The following is a 16,792-nucleotide window of genomic DNA, read 5'->3' as shown; positions in this document are numbered from 1 at the left end:
CATCATCAACAGAGCATCCAGAGTGATGTGGCCACCAGCAGCAGCGCCAGGACCTGCCCAGATCCAAGAGTTCTTGCCAGGTTCAGGCCAGGTCACACAAGCAACTGCAAAGGTTTCCCAGTGGAGACAGAAAGGAGAAGCAAAGCTGTGATCTGAGAGCATCATCAAACCCTTTGATAAGAATTTATTCACCAGATAATTTGATCTTGCAATCAACATGAAAGTCCAGGAAAATATTGGCTGCCTTTAAGTTCCAGCCCTAGTCTATGTTCAGCAAATTATTTTGATAACAAATTGAGTACAGCCCAACTAGAATAGCAGAGGAAGATTTTGTGCCCAGATCTCCTCTCTCCTCCAAATCCTTGCTCTCAAGGCATGCACATAAGGGTGATGACCTTTGAGTACTGGAATACAAAAATGTGTTTGCAAAATCCACACAGAGAACATAGATTTTACATCAGTTTCTCAACCTACCCTGACTCTAAAGGGAGGTGTTGCAACAGCACTTAAGTTAAATCCCAGGCTGTTGCTCCCATCCTGTAAATTTGTTCTCCCCAGCAGAAAAAATCACCTGCCATCCTTTTCCTGCTGAAGCATTGGCCAAATCCCATCCTCTCCAACATCCAGCTCCTTCAGGACATGATTTTTATACTTTGTACACTCGAGCAGTTTTCCCACCATGTCACCACTTCTTTCCTACTTAAGAGAACAGGTCCCACACCCCAGCCCGTGAGAACCTGGTGGGTGACTCCAAGCTCATACAAACACCCCAGAGCCTTGGAGGCACAGCTGCCTGAGGCTCCTGCCCCTGTTTGCAGTGCATGGGGAATACAAGACCCCATGGCTGGGGGAAGATGTAATGTCTTTTATTAGACCCAAATGGTACCATTGGGGAAAAAATCCTGCCAAGCTGAGGCACACAACCCCTTCCTTCCTCAAGGCAGAAGAGGCCATATAGGGCCATCAGGGAAATCCAGCTGCTTCATCCTTCAGGGCTCAGGGGCTGCTCCCTGCTTGCCTTTACATTCTTCAGCAGCTCATCATCATTCCAGCTTCCCCCTGACTTATCATAAATATTTGCTGCTTCTGCTGCCCACAAGCTGCCTTACCCAGAGCTGGCACTCGAGGAAAAAACATCTGAGGTTCTGTGATGTCCCCAGCCAGTAAGCAGATCACAGGGAACAGCCCCACCACAACAGAAATGGGGTTAAGGCAGACAGGGCAGATCCACATGGATTTTCATTTTCAAGAAGAGGATGCTAACATGTCCCTTGTGCTCCAGCCACTCCTGCAAATTGTCACAGTAGTAGTGACAGCAGTTTTTCTGGCTGTCCTGTAACTCTCAGCTCAGTGACACAAGGCTATCAGTAAAGTCAGAAAAATGTGGCTGAAGGCAGACTGGGAGATTAGATCAAACCTTTGGGCCAACCTCTGCCACAGCTACACAAAGATCCTCAAGAGAAGGGAAGGAAAAGCTGAAACTTGAGCAAAATGGAGCCACGTCTGAACTTACCATTTCCAAGAACCCACACTGCCATAGAGTCATTCACCCTTTAGTACTTCCCCAAGGCTCTCATTCTCCAGCTCCTCAGTTCTAACTACATAAAACTTTTAATTTTTTTTTTTGAAGAATCCTTGTATTTCAGTGTGGGTGACTTTTCCTCTTTTAATCCCAGCACTGAAGTTTGAGGCTGGTGCTCTTGAAAACACTCCCATAGACCCCAGCTGTTCTGCAATGACATCTCTTGAGCATCACACTTTTTAGGAGAATTCCTGCAGAAACATCATCCCTCAGGTCCAATAAATGTTCATCTTAGAATTTAGGTCTCTAAGGACTTTCTTCCACTGTTAACTCTTTCAATCTAGAAGTAAAATAGCAATTGCTTGATGCACTTTGGCAAGAATGAGACAGCATTTCTAAGCACCCCCTTAGGTGGAATTTAACACCTCGTTTGAACTCTTTTTCACCCAAAACGCTGAACAAAAAGCTACACACTCTAGGAATACTTCTTTAACAGTAGCCCAGTTCAGAAGAAATGAAAGCAAATGTTTTCCATAACCACCAAATAACCAAGTTTGTCCAGTTAGGATAAATTAATTCTAAATTTCCATTTCCTCCCCTCTGCTAAGCAGCACAACAGTAGCAAGCAGCCTTGCTCATGGTATTTCAGCAAAATATAGAAGTAAGAAATCAGAGCACAACACTAAGTAAGAAATAATTATTAAAACTTTAATCTAGATGTGTCCACTCTTCACAATGCCAGCAGTTTTGTCCTCCAGCACAACTGAGCACTTGGGCTGTTTAGTTCTGCTCGCTGCCCAAACTAGCCAGAGATGTTGATGGCTCTGTAGCCAAGAGACCTGTTCTGGCAGAAGCTGGGGCAGCAGCTCACAGCAAGCCACTTGCCAGATAAATAGCTCCCCAAACAGGACTTCAGCTATAAAACAGCAAGATGGTTTAATAACTAATATACACAAAGAACTACCTTTAAGCGTGGGCAAGATTTATATTTGTGGTCATCTAAACATCAACAAGGAAGGTCAGACCCGCACTACACTGGCTTGAAGGAACCTCTCTTAACACAATTCAAGCTAAATGCAGACTAAAATGCTAAAAAACAAGACACTTGAAAATAACACTTAGTGTAAAAACAAGGCAGTTGTGCCAGATGCACACAACTGTGTAGCCAGTCTTTATCAAAAACTCTTCTGCAGGAAAGGGCTTCAGCCCACTAGCCAGAGACAGCAAGTAGATTTGGAATTTTTATTTAGTTAGGTATAAAATATCTGTATGCAATATCAAAACTTGGTTTAGTCTCTAGAGAAGATAGGGTCTGTATACACAGCAAGGCCAGGAGGCACTGCTGAAATGCCACAGGCCCAGGTGGAGTTTAACTACTCAGTACAACAATGAAACCAAGCATAGGAGTTCAGACTGAGCAGTCATGGAAAAACAATTGCTCCCTCTCTCCCTGCCAAGGGAGTGGAGAGGGATGGGATCTCCCAGCAGTTGTCACGTGGATGTGGATGCTCATCAGATTCGGAATCTGTCTGAGAAGTTGGGAGACTTTGGCACAGTCAGTGGTTGATGACTGGACTTCACTTCCAGGCTGCGGTATTTGCGTATTGGGTTTGCCTTGTGAACCTGTGGAAAAATAAATATAAGCAAGGGCAAAACAAAGCAAATGGTTGCAGTTATGATGAAGCTGAAATTTGCAGGTGAGCTGTGGATGAGGTGAAGGCAGGCATCTGCCTGAGACCACCACACCACCCTGGGCACTGGAGTGAGGTAGTGGGAAAATGGACAGCACATGTTGGGGTTGTGGGTTTTACTAAGATCATTCTGCTTTGATAGCTACAAATGTGGAGCTCCAAAATTCAGCCATCTCAGCACAGCTGCCTTCTTTGCTTACATGGTTTTATAGGTTTGTTTTTTTAAAATCAGTTGAGAAGTTAGTGAGTCATCAATTTGCAAAAGGGAACCTTGAAAAGGCAGTTTTAGTGCAGCTCAACTGTGACATTAGCTCCTTAAGGATATTCTCACATTCCTTTGGGTTACTTTATAGCCCTTGCTCACAAACAGCTCACTTACCATTTCTTGTCTTAGCTTAGCAACTTCTTCCTTTTCAAGCTCCTCTTGTTCCTGCCTGATCTGCTCCTCATAACTCTCCTTTAAGGCTTCTACTTCTGCCAATCGCTTTTCAAATTCTTGCCGTTCTCTTGCTCTTCTTTCTGTTGCCAGCTCAAAGCTTTCAGGAACTACAGAACCAGAAAGGTTCTCTAAGTTTAGAAATAGAGGAGATAACATTGGTTCAAAGAGAGTCAGGTAAAGCAGAGCAGCACTAATGTCAATGGAAGCCTCCCTTTGGAGAGCTTCCCTTTGGCAAGGGTGGTTAGGAGATACCTCCATGCTTCAGGAAAAGACAAAACTTTACTCCCAGACGTGAGCAGTGTTAATGCAGACGTCACCCTGTCATGGGTGTTCTCATGGGAGGGAGCAAGCACACAATTGTTAGTACAAACAAGCTTTTGGCTGGTTTTATGCTCTACAAATCTCAGCCTACCCAAGCAGTAAATGCCTTCATCTCACTAGAAACGGGAGGGAAAGAGTGACAGCGCTGCAGAAATGCCAGCTGTCTCTGCAGGGAGCTCCTCACATTCTCAGTACCCTTATCCTGAGCTGGCACACATCAATCATCTGCCAATTGCAGCAGAGCTTCTAAATACAGCTGCCATGCTGGAGCAGGACAGGGGGGTGGAGAGGAAATCCCCCTGCTCCCAGGGGACACAAGCTGTTAGGCAATTAGTTGATTAAATGCAAGGCACTATTGGCTGTGCTGATGAAGAAGAGGCAACAGCCAGAAAAAACATCACTTAATTGCCTCAGTTCTGAGCTATCAGCCAAACCAGTGTAACAAGTACTTGCAACTCTACCTGGTAGCATCCTATGTTCCTTTTTGGGCACAAAAGGCTCCTGGTACACCACTGTGTTGGGACCAGCTTTAAAACACGCTGCCTCTTTCTGCCTTTTCAAGTCTTCTTCAAGCTGCAAGAGAAGAGAGCACATCAAGTGCCAGGCAGAAAGAGACCATCTCCCCCTGACCCAGACTCCAGCACTCCCTACACTGGAAAAGCCATGCTGATTCAGTCAAATAACTTCCATAGAAAATTATATTAAAGCCAAAAATTGGTGTCACTTGTTGCCTGACAGTTGCTTTGCCAAAAAACAGCCTGAAGAAAGTTTCAGGTGTCCACTGCAGGCTTCACATGAGAAAAGCAGTATATTGTTTATGTGACAATAAATTCCTGGAGATAGTCAGCAAAAAGATTCAGCTGACAGAGCAGGTGCTTAGAAAATGCCCCACAGCTGTTCATACAATTGTGGTAAATCCCATAATTTACCACTAAGTGAGAAAAATAAAAACAAACCATTGACCAATCCTTAACCCAATAGCACAAGTCTCATGCCAAGTACAGAAAAATTCCAACTTAGCTCCTGATTCGAGGAGGACAGTTTCTCTAGTCAAGCACAACTCCACCAGCTGATTAAAGTCTGGTCATTCCCATTACCCTTTTCATCCTACCTGCTGTTTCCAGCTCTGGAGCTTGGCAGCTCCCCGTTCATCCACCTGCAGATGGAATGGCTCAGGCTGAGTTGCAGGTTTGACCTTCTTTTCTGGCAGTTTAACTTCATCAAAGTAAGGCAGAGGCTGCGCTTTGAATTTTGGCACCTGAAATAAACAACTCAAAATATTTCTTGTCCTTTCCTCGGAGGTTTAATAGACAACACCAAATCCTATCACACTCTTTTTACTGAAGAAGTGGAATCCAAGGTAGCTTTTAATTCTTACCTCTTCCTTCTGTAGTTCTTCTATTTTTTTCTCTTTTTGTATTTGTCGCTCTCTGTCCCGGGCATCGAAAGAGAAGGGGCAAACTTCCACGTGCCTCTGCTCTGGCATTTTGGGTTTGAAGGGCACTCCATAATGTGGCATAGGATTAGCTTTGATCACAGCCACCTCCTCTTTTTCCTAAAGGGATATTATCATTAGGGTCTGATTTTTTACTTTTGTATGGGCTGCAACTCCTGCCAAGCAAAGCCACAGAGAGCTTTGAATGAGCTCCTTTGATAAGGAACACAGCAGGGTCACACAAACAGTGGACACTGCAAAAATTAGGAATCCAAGAAATACCAATTTACTGGCATCCTGAACCACAGGCCCAATTCTCCCTTTTATGAAACCACTCTCAATTCTAGTACTCATTCAAATTAGACTGTAATTATTTAATATCCTCTTGACAAGAAGGAAAGGAAGAAGAATGTGAAGCTTTCAGAATCCTGCTCCCCACCTCAGGGAGAAAAAAAGTCATGTGTAATATCTGCCTTCAGTGACAGAATTGGGAAGGATGAGAAATCTAAGCAGTTCACCTTCCTCATTTATAGCAGCAACACCTCAGAAACCCTCATCAGTGCCCCAGCATTTAAATTATTTCATTTTTAATGAGAATTCAGTTTCCGTAAAATGAGTAGCAATAACCAGATTGTGTCAAGTGAATGGCACAGGCAAAGGTAACCACTAGAAGAACTGCTTACAGGAGGGAAGGAAGGGGCTTCCAGCCCCAAAGCATCCCACCCACATCCAGAGGCACAGCAGGCACTGCAGTGAGAGCTGGGCTTGGCTCCAGCCTTGTCACAACTGTTACCTTTTTCTCCTCTCTGCCAGACACACGGGTCCTGCTTCTCAAGGTAAAGGCTGGAGACTTAGCCACTGTAAGAGGAAGTTCCTTCTTCTCTGGAACACCCTGTTCAGAAAAGCCAGTAAGGAGTTACCCAAGGCCAAGTGCCAAGAAAATGCCTCAGAGAAACAACCTGACAGCACAGGATGTACCTACTGCAGTTCTTACCTAATGACAGACACTGTTTACTGAGATCATTAAACACATAATGCAACATAGCGACAAACATTCGGAAGCTCATTGCCACCAATTCCCAAGCCTGGGTATTATTAAACTTCTTACCACAACATCCTCCAGGATTTTTGTGGGACATGGCCTGGAATGGAATTCGAAGCGCTCTTCCTCCTGCTGCTTCTTGCTCTCACGCTCCTGAATCCTTTTTTCTATTTCCAGCTGAAAGCCAATAGGTTGGGTGAGCTTCTTTACAGGGGGTTTCTTGGGCAGGAGTGGCATACCCTCAAGGATTTTGTGATTGACTTCTCGTGCTTTGAATTTGTACCTATGCAGGAACAATGGAGACAGTCACCAGTTACACATTGTATGTTAGTGTGCAGCTATAGTTAGCAATTCTTCCTTTGCCTTCAAAACAGCAAGATTAATAAGGAAAATCTTATGGATTATTTTCCTAGAAATCCAAACCTTTGCCTACAGACAGGTTTTGAAATGCATGCAGGTTGCATTGCTATATTGGGTTTGCTTTACTCATAAGCTGTACTCAACCCAAGATCAGCTCTCCTAAGAGCACGTTCTTCAAAATGAATTGTTTATATTTCACTCCCCTACAATCAGAGCTAAAGAATTATGAACAACCTAAAGGAATCTCAATCATCCCCCTGGAGGATGAGGGTAAACCCCTACTTACTGCTGAATTTTCTCTATTTCCTCTTCTTCCAGCTCTGCAGCAGTTTTGCAGGTGACAGGTCTCGAGCGCTGCTTCGTCCGCAGCACTGGTGTTTTGGGGTGTGTGGGCCCAGCCTTCATTGGCTTTTTTGAAACTGAGCCTACAAATTCAAGTCACAGAGACCAGCAGTTAATGGCAAGGCCTGCAACAATCACAGGCCATTTGCTCAGAGTAGTCAAAGCATCTCTTGCTGTGGACACAGCCAGGACAACTCACCTTCCTCAGATTTCCTGCTCCTCAAATGGTAACGAGAGGGTGTGCGTTTTTGGAACGCTTCTACCTGCTCAGCAAAGGACACATATTCTGTTGTGGCTTCTTCATGTTTTCTTTTGTTTCCCTGGGACAGATTGAAAGGTCTGGGGACAGTGTGCCCCTTTGGCATTCGCATCTGGAGACAGAAAACCACAGTCAGTATGGCCAGGAGGTTTTGATGACATTTCCTTTCCCCACTGAGGCACAGTATCTGTCCCTTCCTCTCACTACAATGAAGATAACACCTCACATTAAGCACAGGTGTGAAGAGTCTGAAAATGCACAAGTTATATTGGGAAACTCTACTGATCAGATTAAAGCACAAAGTGGAATGACTGGAAGATCTGACATTAAAGGGCTCCTTTTTCCACAAGGCTTCTTTGGAGTCTTGTGGCACAACAGAGACACAGGAAGTCTGCAGTCACATTTGCACAACACCTGCCTCCTGTGGTAACCTCTCTGTGGGTATCAGCCCAAGCATTGCACAAGGAGCAGGGAGGTGATGGCAAGAACCAGTGAGCTGAGTGCTGGCAACACTGTGACTCTCACCGGAGAAGGGGGATGCTTCCTCAGGACTGCTGCAAAATCCAGCTCCTTGTACTCATTCCCAGGCTGGCTTTCTGCATTCTGTTTAATTCTAGTCTCCGTGCAGAAGTGAAAATTAATTGGCTTTGTTACTTGACCAACAGGTTTCTTCACAGGTTGTCCTAGAGAAAAAAAACATGTAAGGACTGGAAGACTTTTGCTGTGGGGTACAATTTATGGAAATAAAAAAAGCATTTGATTTCTAACAACTAGGTAAATTTTTAGAGAACTCATCTTTAACATTTCAAAATATGGCATAACCCAAACCCACCTGTTTCCAGGCAGTTTAGGGCCTGATGTACATTAAATGGCTCCTAACATTTATTGCAAAGTCTGAAGTGCTTGTTTTCAAAGATACTTGCACAGCTCTGTGCACCACTCTCCAGCTGAGCCCAATGCAGCTCCATTCAGCAATTCAGGCAGAGCCCACCTGCTCCAGCAATAGCTGCTTTCAGAGACTCCTCATTCCTCTTCCGCAGCTCCACAACCTCCTGCTGCAACTGCTGCATCTTTTCCAGCTCCTGCTCCTCTGTACTCTTTGTCTTGCTAGAAGGTTTGGTCCTCCTGCATAAGCACATTAAAAACTAAGATATGCCTTTCTGCTTCCCTGGTTATTAGCATGATGTTTGTGCAAGGAACATGTTTATGTCCAGCCTCATTGCAGGAGCATCACCACTTATAAAAAGAGATCTGCTTGGGTTTTGTTTGTTCAAGAAATCTCACAGCTAGCTGCTATTCTGCACATCCCTTTGCTGTGTGCATTCTTGACCTATTAGGAAGAACAACTTTTTCCTCAAAAGAAAAGCAAAAGCTTTCCTGTGCAGAGATTCAGCTGTGAAGCACATTTAATCCTAATACTGTTGCCTTGACCCAGTGTTTACTAAATGTGATACCATCACATGTTAAGTTGAAGCTGAAAACACACAGCCAGGACTGTCACCTAAATCAACTGTGATTAGCACACAAGTCACAAGAAAGCCACGTACTTCAACATTGTTGGCGTGGAGGGCATGGTCTGTTTGCTTTTCCCTCTCCCTGGAGAGAGCTCAGAATCCTGCAGGGGCTCCTTCTTTGTGGACATTTCTGTCACCTTCTCTCTGCTACCAGAACTAAAAGAAAAAGTTGTTAGGGCAAACACCTTGAATTAACTGCGTTCTAAATAAGTTACTACCTGCAGCTGTCACCACCATGCATAACTTCCCAACACCTGGTGAGGTCTAAGGTATGCCAGGCTGGCCTTACCTCACCCCAGGCCCAGGTATTGACCATCCAGCTTTCTCTGGTACTCTAAGGCTGTAGAAGGGAAGATGAATTACTGAGTTTTTGGACCGTTTCTGGAGAAGGGAGTTACACTGTAGATCATTGAGATACAGCAGTGTTTCAAAGATCACACTTCAATTTCCTTTACCTTAAGCTTATCACCATATGGTACTTTAGTGCTTAAGTTAATTTGAGAAATATTTTGGCTGTGACTCTTTCATAGCTAATGACTGCCTGATGACTTCTGGATGGATAAGTTCAAACAAATTTAAAGCTGACAGACACTGAGTAAGAAGGTGAAGAAGCCCATGCTTATTTAATTCATATCTCCACCTCCAAACAGAGCAATTCCTTCAGCATTTACAGCCATTTCTTGTTCATGAAACCAGTATCAGCAATCGTTGCTGCCACTACCCCCTAACCTTCCTGTAAGAACTGTCCCACACAGGTGGAAACCCTTTCCAAAGGAACAGCTGTAGCCCTTTTCCCAGCCCTAAAGAGAAGGACTTGGATGACATACAGCCTCATTTTCTTCATGGGTGGAACATCTTCCTTATTTTCCAGGGCATTATCAATTTTCTCTGCTTTGATTCTGCCTGGCTGCTTGCGCTGCTGGGTCTTCCCCTGCTTTGGAGCCAGTCTCCTGCCTGGTCTAGGGTAGAACAGAAAGCAGAGGTCAGTTTTCCCAGAAATCTGAGGACACACCTGACCTGGATAACACATTTATGTCAGTGAATCCCCTAACTCCACCACACAAATTGGGTTTGACATAACAATCCAGACGCAGCATGATTTATTAAAGTTTAACAATCCATAAACTAAATATTCCTTGCTATATATGAGCATGCAGAGCTCCTTGCATTCATATCAAGAATGAGCTCTGCCCAAGTCAGGCAGATATAAACAAAGAAACTTTATAAGCCACCTCAGTTTCAGATATCCTCACATTCCAGAAGCTCCTGGTGCTGCCGAGTCTCATTTGACAAGTATGTGAGATACTGCATTACATTTCCACCCTGGAGACTGCCCCTCCAGCTTAGCCAGCAGATCAGATGTCCCAATGCACCATCTCCATGTTGGAGAACTCTAGCCCCACAGGATTCCCCAAGAACAGCTTAGAACTGCAGATCCTGAGAGCAAGGACCTGCTTAGTTACACCATCATCAATCATTGTACAAACTGAACACAAAGATTTCACCTCTGAGGGGCCTCTGCAGGGGCAGCAGCTCTCCAGGTTGCCAGGGACCCGATGATATTCTGAGGGATTGCATTGCCCTGGGCACATTCTGCTTCACCATCGTTTTCACCTGAGAAAGGGGCAAGAGTCAGCTCATCTATACACACATATACAGAACAACAACAAGTAAAATCACAGGAGACCTTCCAGATAAGAGTTTATGAAGATGGCCCCACAAAAGCCAGACAGAGACCTTCCCATTTTGTCAGTGAAAAGCAGGTAAAATTTATTTATTCCCTCCCTGCCACACCATGCCAGCTTACTCTTTGCTACTTTTTGTGAAGGGACAGAAGACAGAACGACATCAGGCTTTGACAAAGCAGGGCTGCAGTGTGAGACCTTTGCCACATTTTCTGCAGGAGGGACATTCTCCAGATTGGCTTTTTCATCTGTAAGGAGAGAAAGACTTTCACTATACACAGTGTTAGGAATTGTTAACAATACCCCAGAATATCATTATGAGGTAAACAAAGGCGAGTTACAAATGCCAAATTTTAAATACAAAAAAACAGAACAAAAGAAACCCCATACCTTTAACATCATGATTAATTGGCACAGAAGCCAGGCCCAAAACAAGGATCACACCAAGGTGTCACCCAACAAGGAACACCTCAAGGAGCTAGAAGCAACTTACCAAACCAGGAATCTGCATTGTGCACATCGTCCTCATTCAGAGTTGCAAAATCGATGCAGATGTTTGGGACATCAAAAGAATAACGGGATTCTGGCTTAGACATCTTCACAGTCACACTGTCCCCAAGAGTCCTCTGTCTGCACTGCTACAGCCCTTTAGATAACAACAGGGAATCAGTGGCATCATCCTCTGCAGAATTTCTAGGGACAGGCATTGGGACAGCCTTTGGGACATCCTCCCTTCTTGCACTTCACACCTTTGGGCAGAACTCCTCATGAGCACTGCAGAGCTTTATCCTACTGCTGATCTGCAAAGCTAAGGATATCTCATCACTGTTGACATTTGCAGGTTCAAAACTATCAGAAAGATCAAGTTTTGACTGGATTTTTTCTGTACCTGTGGGTGCCAGAATTGTATTTTTTAAGAAGTATAAAGCTTTTCCAGAGAGTGTTTGATTTCCACTTCCTTCCCTCACCACACACTAAGAAGAGTTCTTTCTCTAACAAGATTTACAAACCTGATGAGATACACTGCAATGCACAGCCTCTCCCTCTAAAGGGCTACAAAAAAGAACTAATGACACAAAGGTGTTCTTCTGTATAATAAATTGATTTTCAAAGCAGGAAGAGGGCTCTGTAGAACACTGTAACTGGGCAAACAGTCAGAAGGAGGGCAGTGTCAGGCCCTCTTGCATTCCTTAGCACTAGCCCAAGGCTGGCCAGGCTATAAACAAACTGAGCACTGTGACCCATGTCAAACAGTCCCTGCAGTTAATTAACGAAGCACTGACAGCAAGAGGAGTCCCTGTGTCAACAGGTGATATTAAACTCAACGGAACAGGAATAAAGCCAGTGACAAAGTTATAAACCCTGAAATTATACAAAACCTTCTTGCAAAGGTGCTTTTGTGATGCCTTGAACAGCTGTGAGGCAAAGCCCACGAGGATGTTATAAAACACTCCCCAAGGAAATCACCTGAACTTTGCTTTTATGAATCCAAGCAATTCCAAAGCAGCATATTCCTAACCCACAGAGCCTCAGCCTTTAACCACCTGTCTAGGCAGACCACACATGGTTCAAAACCCAGATGTTCCTCAATAAATAAGAAAATGGTCAAGAGTAAAGCAGAGCAGTGTTTAGGGGGTACCATGCTGGTCACAAACACTGGCTCCCGAGGATGGGTGCACTGAGAAGCCTCCAGCTCCCCAGAGCAGAGCTGTGATAGTTAAAGGCAAGAATGCCATTAGAGAAGCACCAGCTACATGGCTGGGAAGATGTCATGGTAGGGCCCAAAGAAGGCAAACAGAAGAATTAGAGCCAAAACCAACTGTAACTGAGCTCGAGACACGGCTGGAATCAAATGCTTTCCTACTGCCCTTAATCAAGATAGAATTTCTGTCAACACTTTAGACTTTTTTAAAAATCAAATGCGTCATCTGCATTCTCCCCTCACCCTCTCCAGTCAGAGTCAGAGCTCTGGGCATCATGTTTCACTGCTACATTGCTGCAGTTCACAGCTTTTTACTGAGTAGAGCCCATATTCCACAGTGTCACCACCCTCATCATCGACCTCATTGCTGACCCCTTCTCTCTCCCCTCTATCCCAGACAGAAGAGAATAATCAGGAAAAGGATTGTACCACTGCCCCAGTTTCATACTCTGTTTCTTGAAAGAGACAACGGGGAGATAAAAGTTATTGTGACTGAGCTCCAGAAAGTCCATTTCAGTCAGATGAACTCATGGCATCTGCTTCTCAAATCCCTCCATATCCTCCAAGTGCTGCCTGGACCAGGACTGCTGGTGAAGCAACAGCTCCCTGAGAGGCATCCTGCTCCTCCACCCACTGACTCAGGCTGGGACAGGGATCAGCCAGGAGTGCCCTGGTGATTTATCACTCCTGTGCCCACCACGAGGCATCTGCAAACCCACCAGGCTCTGCCAAGCACAGCCCACTCCCTGCAGGCATTTTAAAACAGCCCATCGTGATTCTGACAGCACAGCCACATTTATCTCAATCCAAAATTCTTTCTCTCCACCGCAGCATTCACCCACCGGAAGGGAGGCGTGGAGATTTTCCCTCATTAATAGGGACGCTCCCTAATTAGCAGGCAGTGTGTGCATTTCCCAGGCGTGACTACAGGCTGTAATCCTACACAGCTCGGCGTGGATTTAAGGCCTGACCCTGCTCTGCCCCACATCCATCACCTCCCGTGTCGACACGGGTGTGTGCAGCCAGCCAGGGGAACCCTCACCCCCGTTCTGCAGGATCAGCTTTCAGCAGGTCTGCAGAGCTGCCCAGGCAGCAAAGGAGGATCTGATCATCTCTCCTGCAAAAAGACTCCCAATTCTTAACTTAATTAAAACCTTCATTTGCTTTCTAGGTGTGCTGTCTCACTGTGCCTCCAGAGCAGCACAGATGTATACATGGGGAGGAACAGGCAGTGGGTTCCTCTGGACATCAGGTTTCTTTTGAGTAACTGCACTTTGGCACGTTCCAGAAGAGTGCCTTGGCATGGTTTAGATTAGTTAGCTTTGAAAAAGGATTACACTAAGTTGGAACAAGCATTCCTATCCCAGAATAAGACTGATCCAACAGCAAGTGCAATAGGTATTTTGGAATAACTTCACACCTCTCTCTAATCCAAATTAGCTTTAAAATACTGACACAATTCCATCACAGATGTGTTCAGTGTCTTTGTCTCAATGTAGTTGTGAGTTTTGTGCCAACAGCACAATTTGCCTGGACAAAGAATCCTCCCAGCCATTTAGGCCATGGTGTTGGAGATAGGATGCAGCATTCCAAGATGAGAAATCAAGGACAGAGGGAAAGAGAATGGAGGAGAGTGAGAGAGGCACAAGAACAGGATAGGGACACAGAAAGGTTGTGACAGGACAAGTGTGGGAGTGGCTTCAAACTAAAAGAGGAGAGATTTAGACTGGATATTAGGTAGGTAGAAAGTCTTCCCTGTAAGGGTGGTAAGGCTCTGGCAAGGATTGTCCAGAGAAGCTGTGGCTGCCCCATCCCTGGAAGTGCTGAAGGCCAGGTTGGACAGGACAGCTCCAGTGGAAGGTGTCTCTGCCCAGAATGGTGATTGGGGCTTGGAACAAGATGAGCTTTAAGGTCCCTTCCAACCCAAACCAGCCTGGATCCTGAGGAAGGCAGAGATATCTGCCCTTTCTTGCCACCTTGCAGTGTAGATAAGGTCCTGCTGAACTGGAGATGATGCCTTATCACAACACACCACCAGAGCCTCACAAGTTACAAATGTTACTTATGGCAAATCCTACCAGGATCAGGAAGCCAAATTAACAACAACAGACACACAAGAGGCTATCCTAGGTTACACCAGCAGATAAACACAAAGCCAGCTGATCCACATGCCTCAGAACCCAAGACAGGCAACCAGGAATAAGCAAGAGAAGCTTCCCCAAGGCTGAGGCAGCTGCATGGGAACGTGCTCCAGCAATTCCAGGGCCTTCTGCTGGGTGGGCTTCAACACCAGCTGCTGCTTAACCACAGGATGCTACACTAACCAGGCAGCTTTAATTCAGCCTGGCAGCTTCTTCATTGTCCTACAACACAGAGTTTTCTGTTCTTTTTATTGGGATAGTAATCCAAAGGGCCTGGATGCTTTTCAGGAGTTAAAATGTAAGTTAGAACATCTTTGAAGTTACAGTCCTGTCACAACAGCCTGGTGAGAACCATCCCACCACAAAGCCAACACCTGAACTCCCTCTGCATGACACTGACAGCCTCAGACAGTCACCCTTCATCCTCGCATTTCCCTGAGCAGGGTTAAGTGAACACTTCCAACACGCTCTGGACCTACAGCTTCTCCCTCCTCTCTCAAAGCTCAACTGGGCTTTTCTGCAGCACAGAATCAACAACGGATTCACCATCCCCCAAAACGCTGCTGTTGCATCATTTCGTGCTCAAACTGGGATACAAAGCCTTTAACAAGCCCAAGGTGAGAGCTGAGCCCGCAGAAAGCTCCGCAGACCACCCGGACCAGCAGCCAGGGCAGGGGTAAAGCTCCGGCACAGCCTTTGCTCAGCTAACGGCCCAGACCCGCCCCCACTCCCAAAAATAAACAGCCCTGACATCTCTCCCTAAAAAAGATCCCACAAGTTTCAGGAGACATGAAGATGGGACATTCTAAGAATAGATGTTCAAGGAAAACATAATTATTTTTAGCTAGCACAGCCTCAACTAATTGTTACATTAAGTTGAAGGTCCTCTAGTTTAAAAAAAAAACCGCATAAAAATAGAGCCCTTATTACTTTCTCTGTTACTTGGGCCGGGTTTTGCCTGGTTCGCTTCCCCCCTTTTCATGGGAAGCAGGATTTGGGCTGAGAAGAAGTTAGAGAACATTCTGTCGTGAAATACACTGTTCCATCAGATTTCGTGATTGTTTAAAGACTTAGAGCTTTATTTCACTGCCGAGGCCCCCACCCCACCGTAAGGCACACGCCTGGCCCGCCAGTACCGGGAACCCCCCCAACCCCACCAGCGCGGCTCCTCCCGTTACCGGCCGCGGGCTCCGGGCTCGGCTTCCCCGGGGAATGAGGGGCTCACAATCAGCCCCCGGGGCTCCGTTACGAGCCCGCCCGCCAGGCGCCATAATAGCGGCTCCGGCCGCGGGTTGAGCAACCGGAGCCGCCTTCCGCCTCCGTTTCTCAGCCGAGCCCTCGGCCCTGTTACCAATACCTGGGCTCGGAGTAGGCCCGGGGAACGGCCGCGTCGCCACGGCCGGAGTGGAGCGAACGACCAGATAAAGGGAAGGGCTGTGGGTCGGGGAAAGAGGGGCGAGGCCGGGCTATCCAGCCGGTGGCCCCGCACTTACCTCAGCAGCGCCACCGCCACTTCGCGCGGCGCCTCTGCCGCCGCCGTTAACGGATTTCAAACAGGGCTCGGCAGTCCGAACCCACCAATCAGCGCCTGGCACACGCCCTTTGAGGCGCGCTAATTGGCTGAACCGCTCGAGGACCCGGATAACCAGACCCCGAGTGACGCAGTTGCGCTCTCCCCGCAAAGCCTGACGGGAAATGTAGTACGTGCTTGCGCAGAGCCACAAAGACTGGGAGATAGCCGAACCACAACTCCCATAAAGCACTGCGAGACAGACTAGACCAATCAGAAAAGGCGATTCTTTGAATAGGCGGCCTATCAGCGGGTGGTGGGCGGGTCTCCGGAGCCCGTGTCAGCCGGTGCGGTCGTGGGGCCGGTCAGGAGCCTACCGGAGCTGGGCTCTGGTACTGCGCATCTGTCAGTGTTCGCTGCCCGGCTTCCACCCGCTGCTCCTCAGCAGATCAGCACTTCTGACTGCTGGGCCCGGGGAAGGCGGCTTTCACCGCCTGGTAAGACCGTCTTGGTTTCTCAATGCTGTGAGGAGAAAGTGCCCTTTGTGCAGGGTGTTATCGACCCCAAGTACTGCATAATCTTCCCCGCGGCCTTGCACAGGGATGGGCAGCCAACTGTTAACGGCGGGGCAGGACCCGGCTGCCACAGTTGCTTTCACTGCTCCGGCACTACCCGCATAAACCTCCCCTCACAACCCCGCCACGGGCTCCCTGCGCACTGTTGAGACACAAAACACCCCGCGTTAGTCCGGGACTGCTGTGAGGGGTTTGCGGCCGTGTCAGCGGCAGGACCGTGCCCACAGGGCGCGGTGAGAGCGGAGGCCCGAGCT

The 16,792-nt window shown here is 46.7% G+C and overlaps 1 protein-coding gene across 4 annotated transcripts; it reads right to left on the bottom strand.

The window, feature by feature from the left end:
• Positions 1 to 2,209: 2,209 nt before the first annotated feature.
• On the bottom strand, positions 2,210 to 16,721 carry TPX2 (TPX2 microtubule nucleation factor). 4 transcript variants are annotated; one of them, XM_059481094.1, is made up of 18 exons: positions 15,947 to 16,721; positions 11,104 to 11,256; positions 10,733 to 10,858; positions 10,431 to 10,539; positions 9,753 to 9,884; positions 9,215 to 9,265; positions 8,959 to 9,081; positions 8,403 to 8,536; positions 7,937 to 8,094; positions 7,352 to 7,523; positions 7,097 to 7,235; positions 6,517 to 6,733; positions 6,202 to 6,300; positions 5,352 to 5,528; positions 5,085 to 5,231; positions 4,435 to 4,546; positions 3,593 to 3,780; positions 2,210 to 3,145 (listed from the first exon to the last, which is right to left on the bottom strand). In XM_059481094.1, exons 2-18 carry the CDS (start codon positions 11,204 to 11,206, stop codon positions 3,035 to 3,037), a joined length of 2,298 nt encoding a protein of 765 aa, XP_059337077.1. In that variant the 5' UTR covers positions 11,207 to 11,256; positions 15,947 to 16,721; the 3' UTR covers positions 2,210 to 3,034. The 4 variants fall into 4 exon arrangements, with proteins under 4 accessions (XP_059337077.1, XP_059337079.1, XP_059337080.1 ...); XM_059481096.1 differs by having other exon boundaries at positions 3,593 to 3,759; XM_059481097.1 differs by lacking the exon at positions 9,215 to 9,265.
• Between the last annotated feature and the right edge of the window lie 71 nt (positions 16,722 to 16,792).

The sequence above is a fragment of the Ammospiza nelsoni genome, chromosome 12 (assembly GCF_027579445.1).
Source record: "Ammospiza nelsoni isolate bAmmNel1 chromosome 12, bAmmNel1.pri, whole genome shotgun sequence".
Classification (NCBI taxonomy): domain Eukaryota; kingdom Metazoa; phylum Chordata; class Aves; order Passeriformes; family Passerellidae; genus Ammospiza; species Ammospiza nelsoni.
This window is presented reverse-complemented; position numbering and strand designations above follow the sequence as displayed.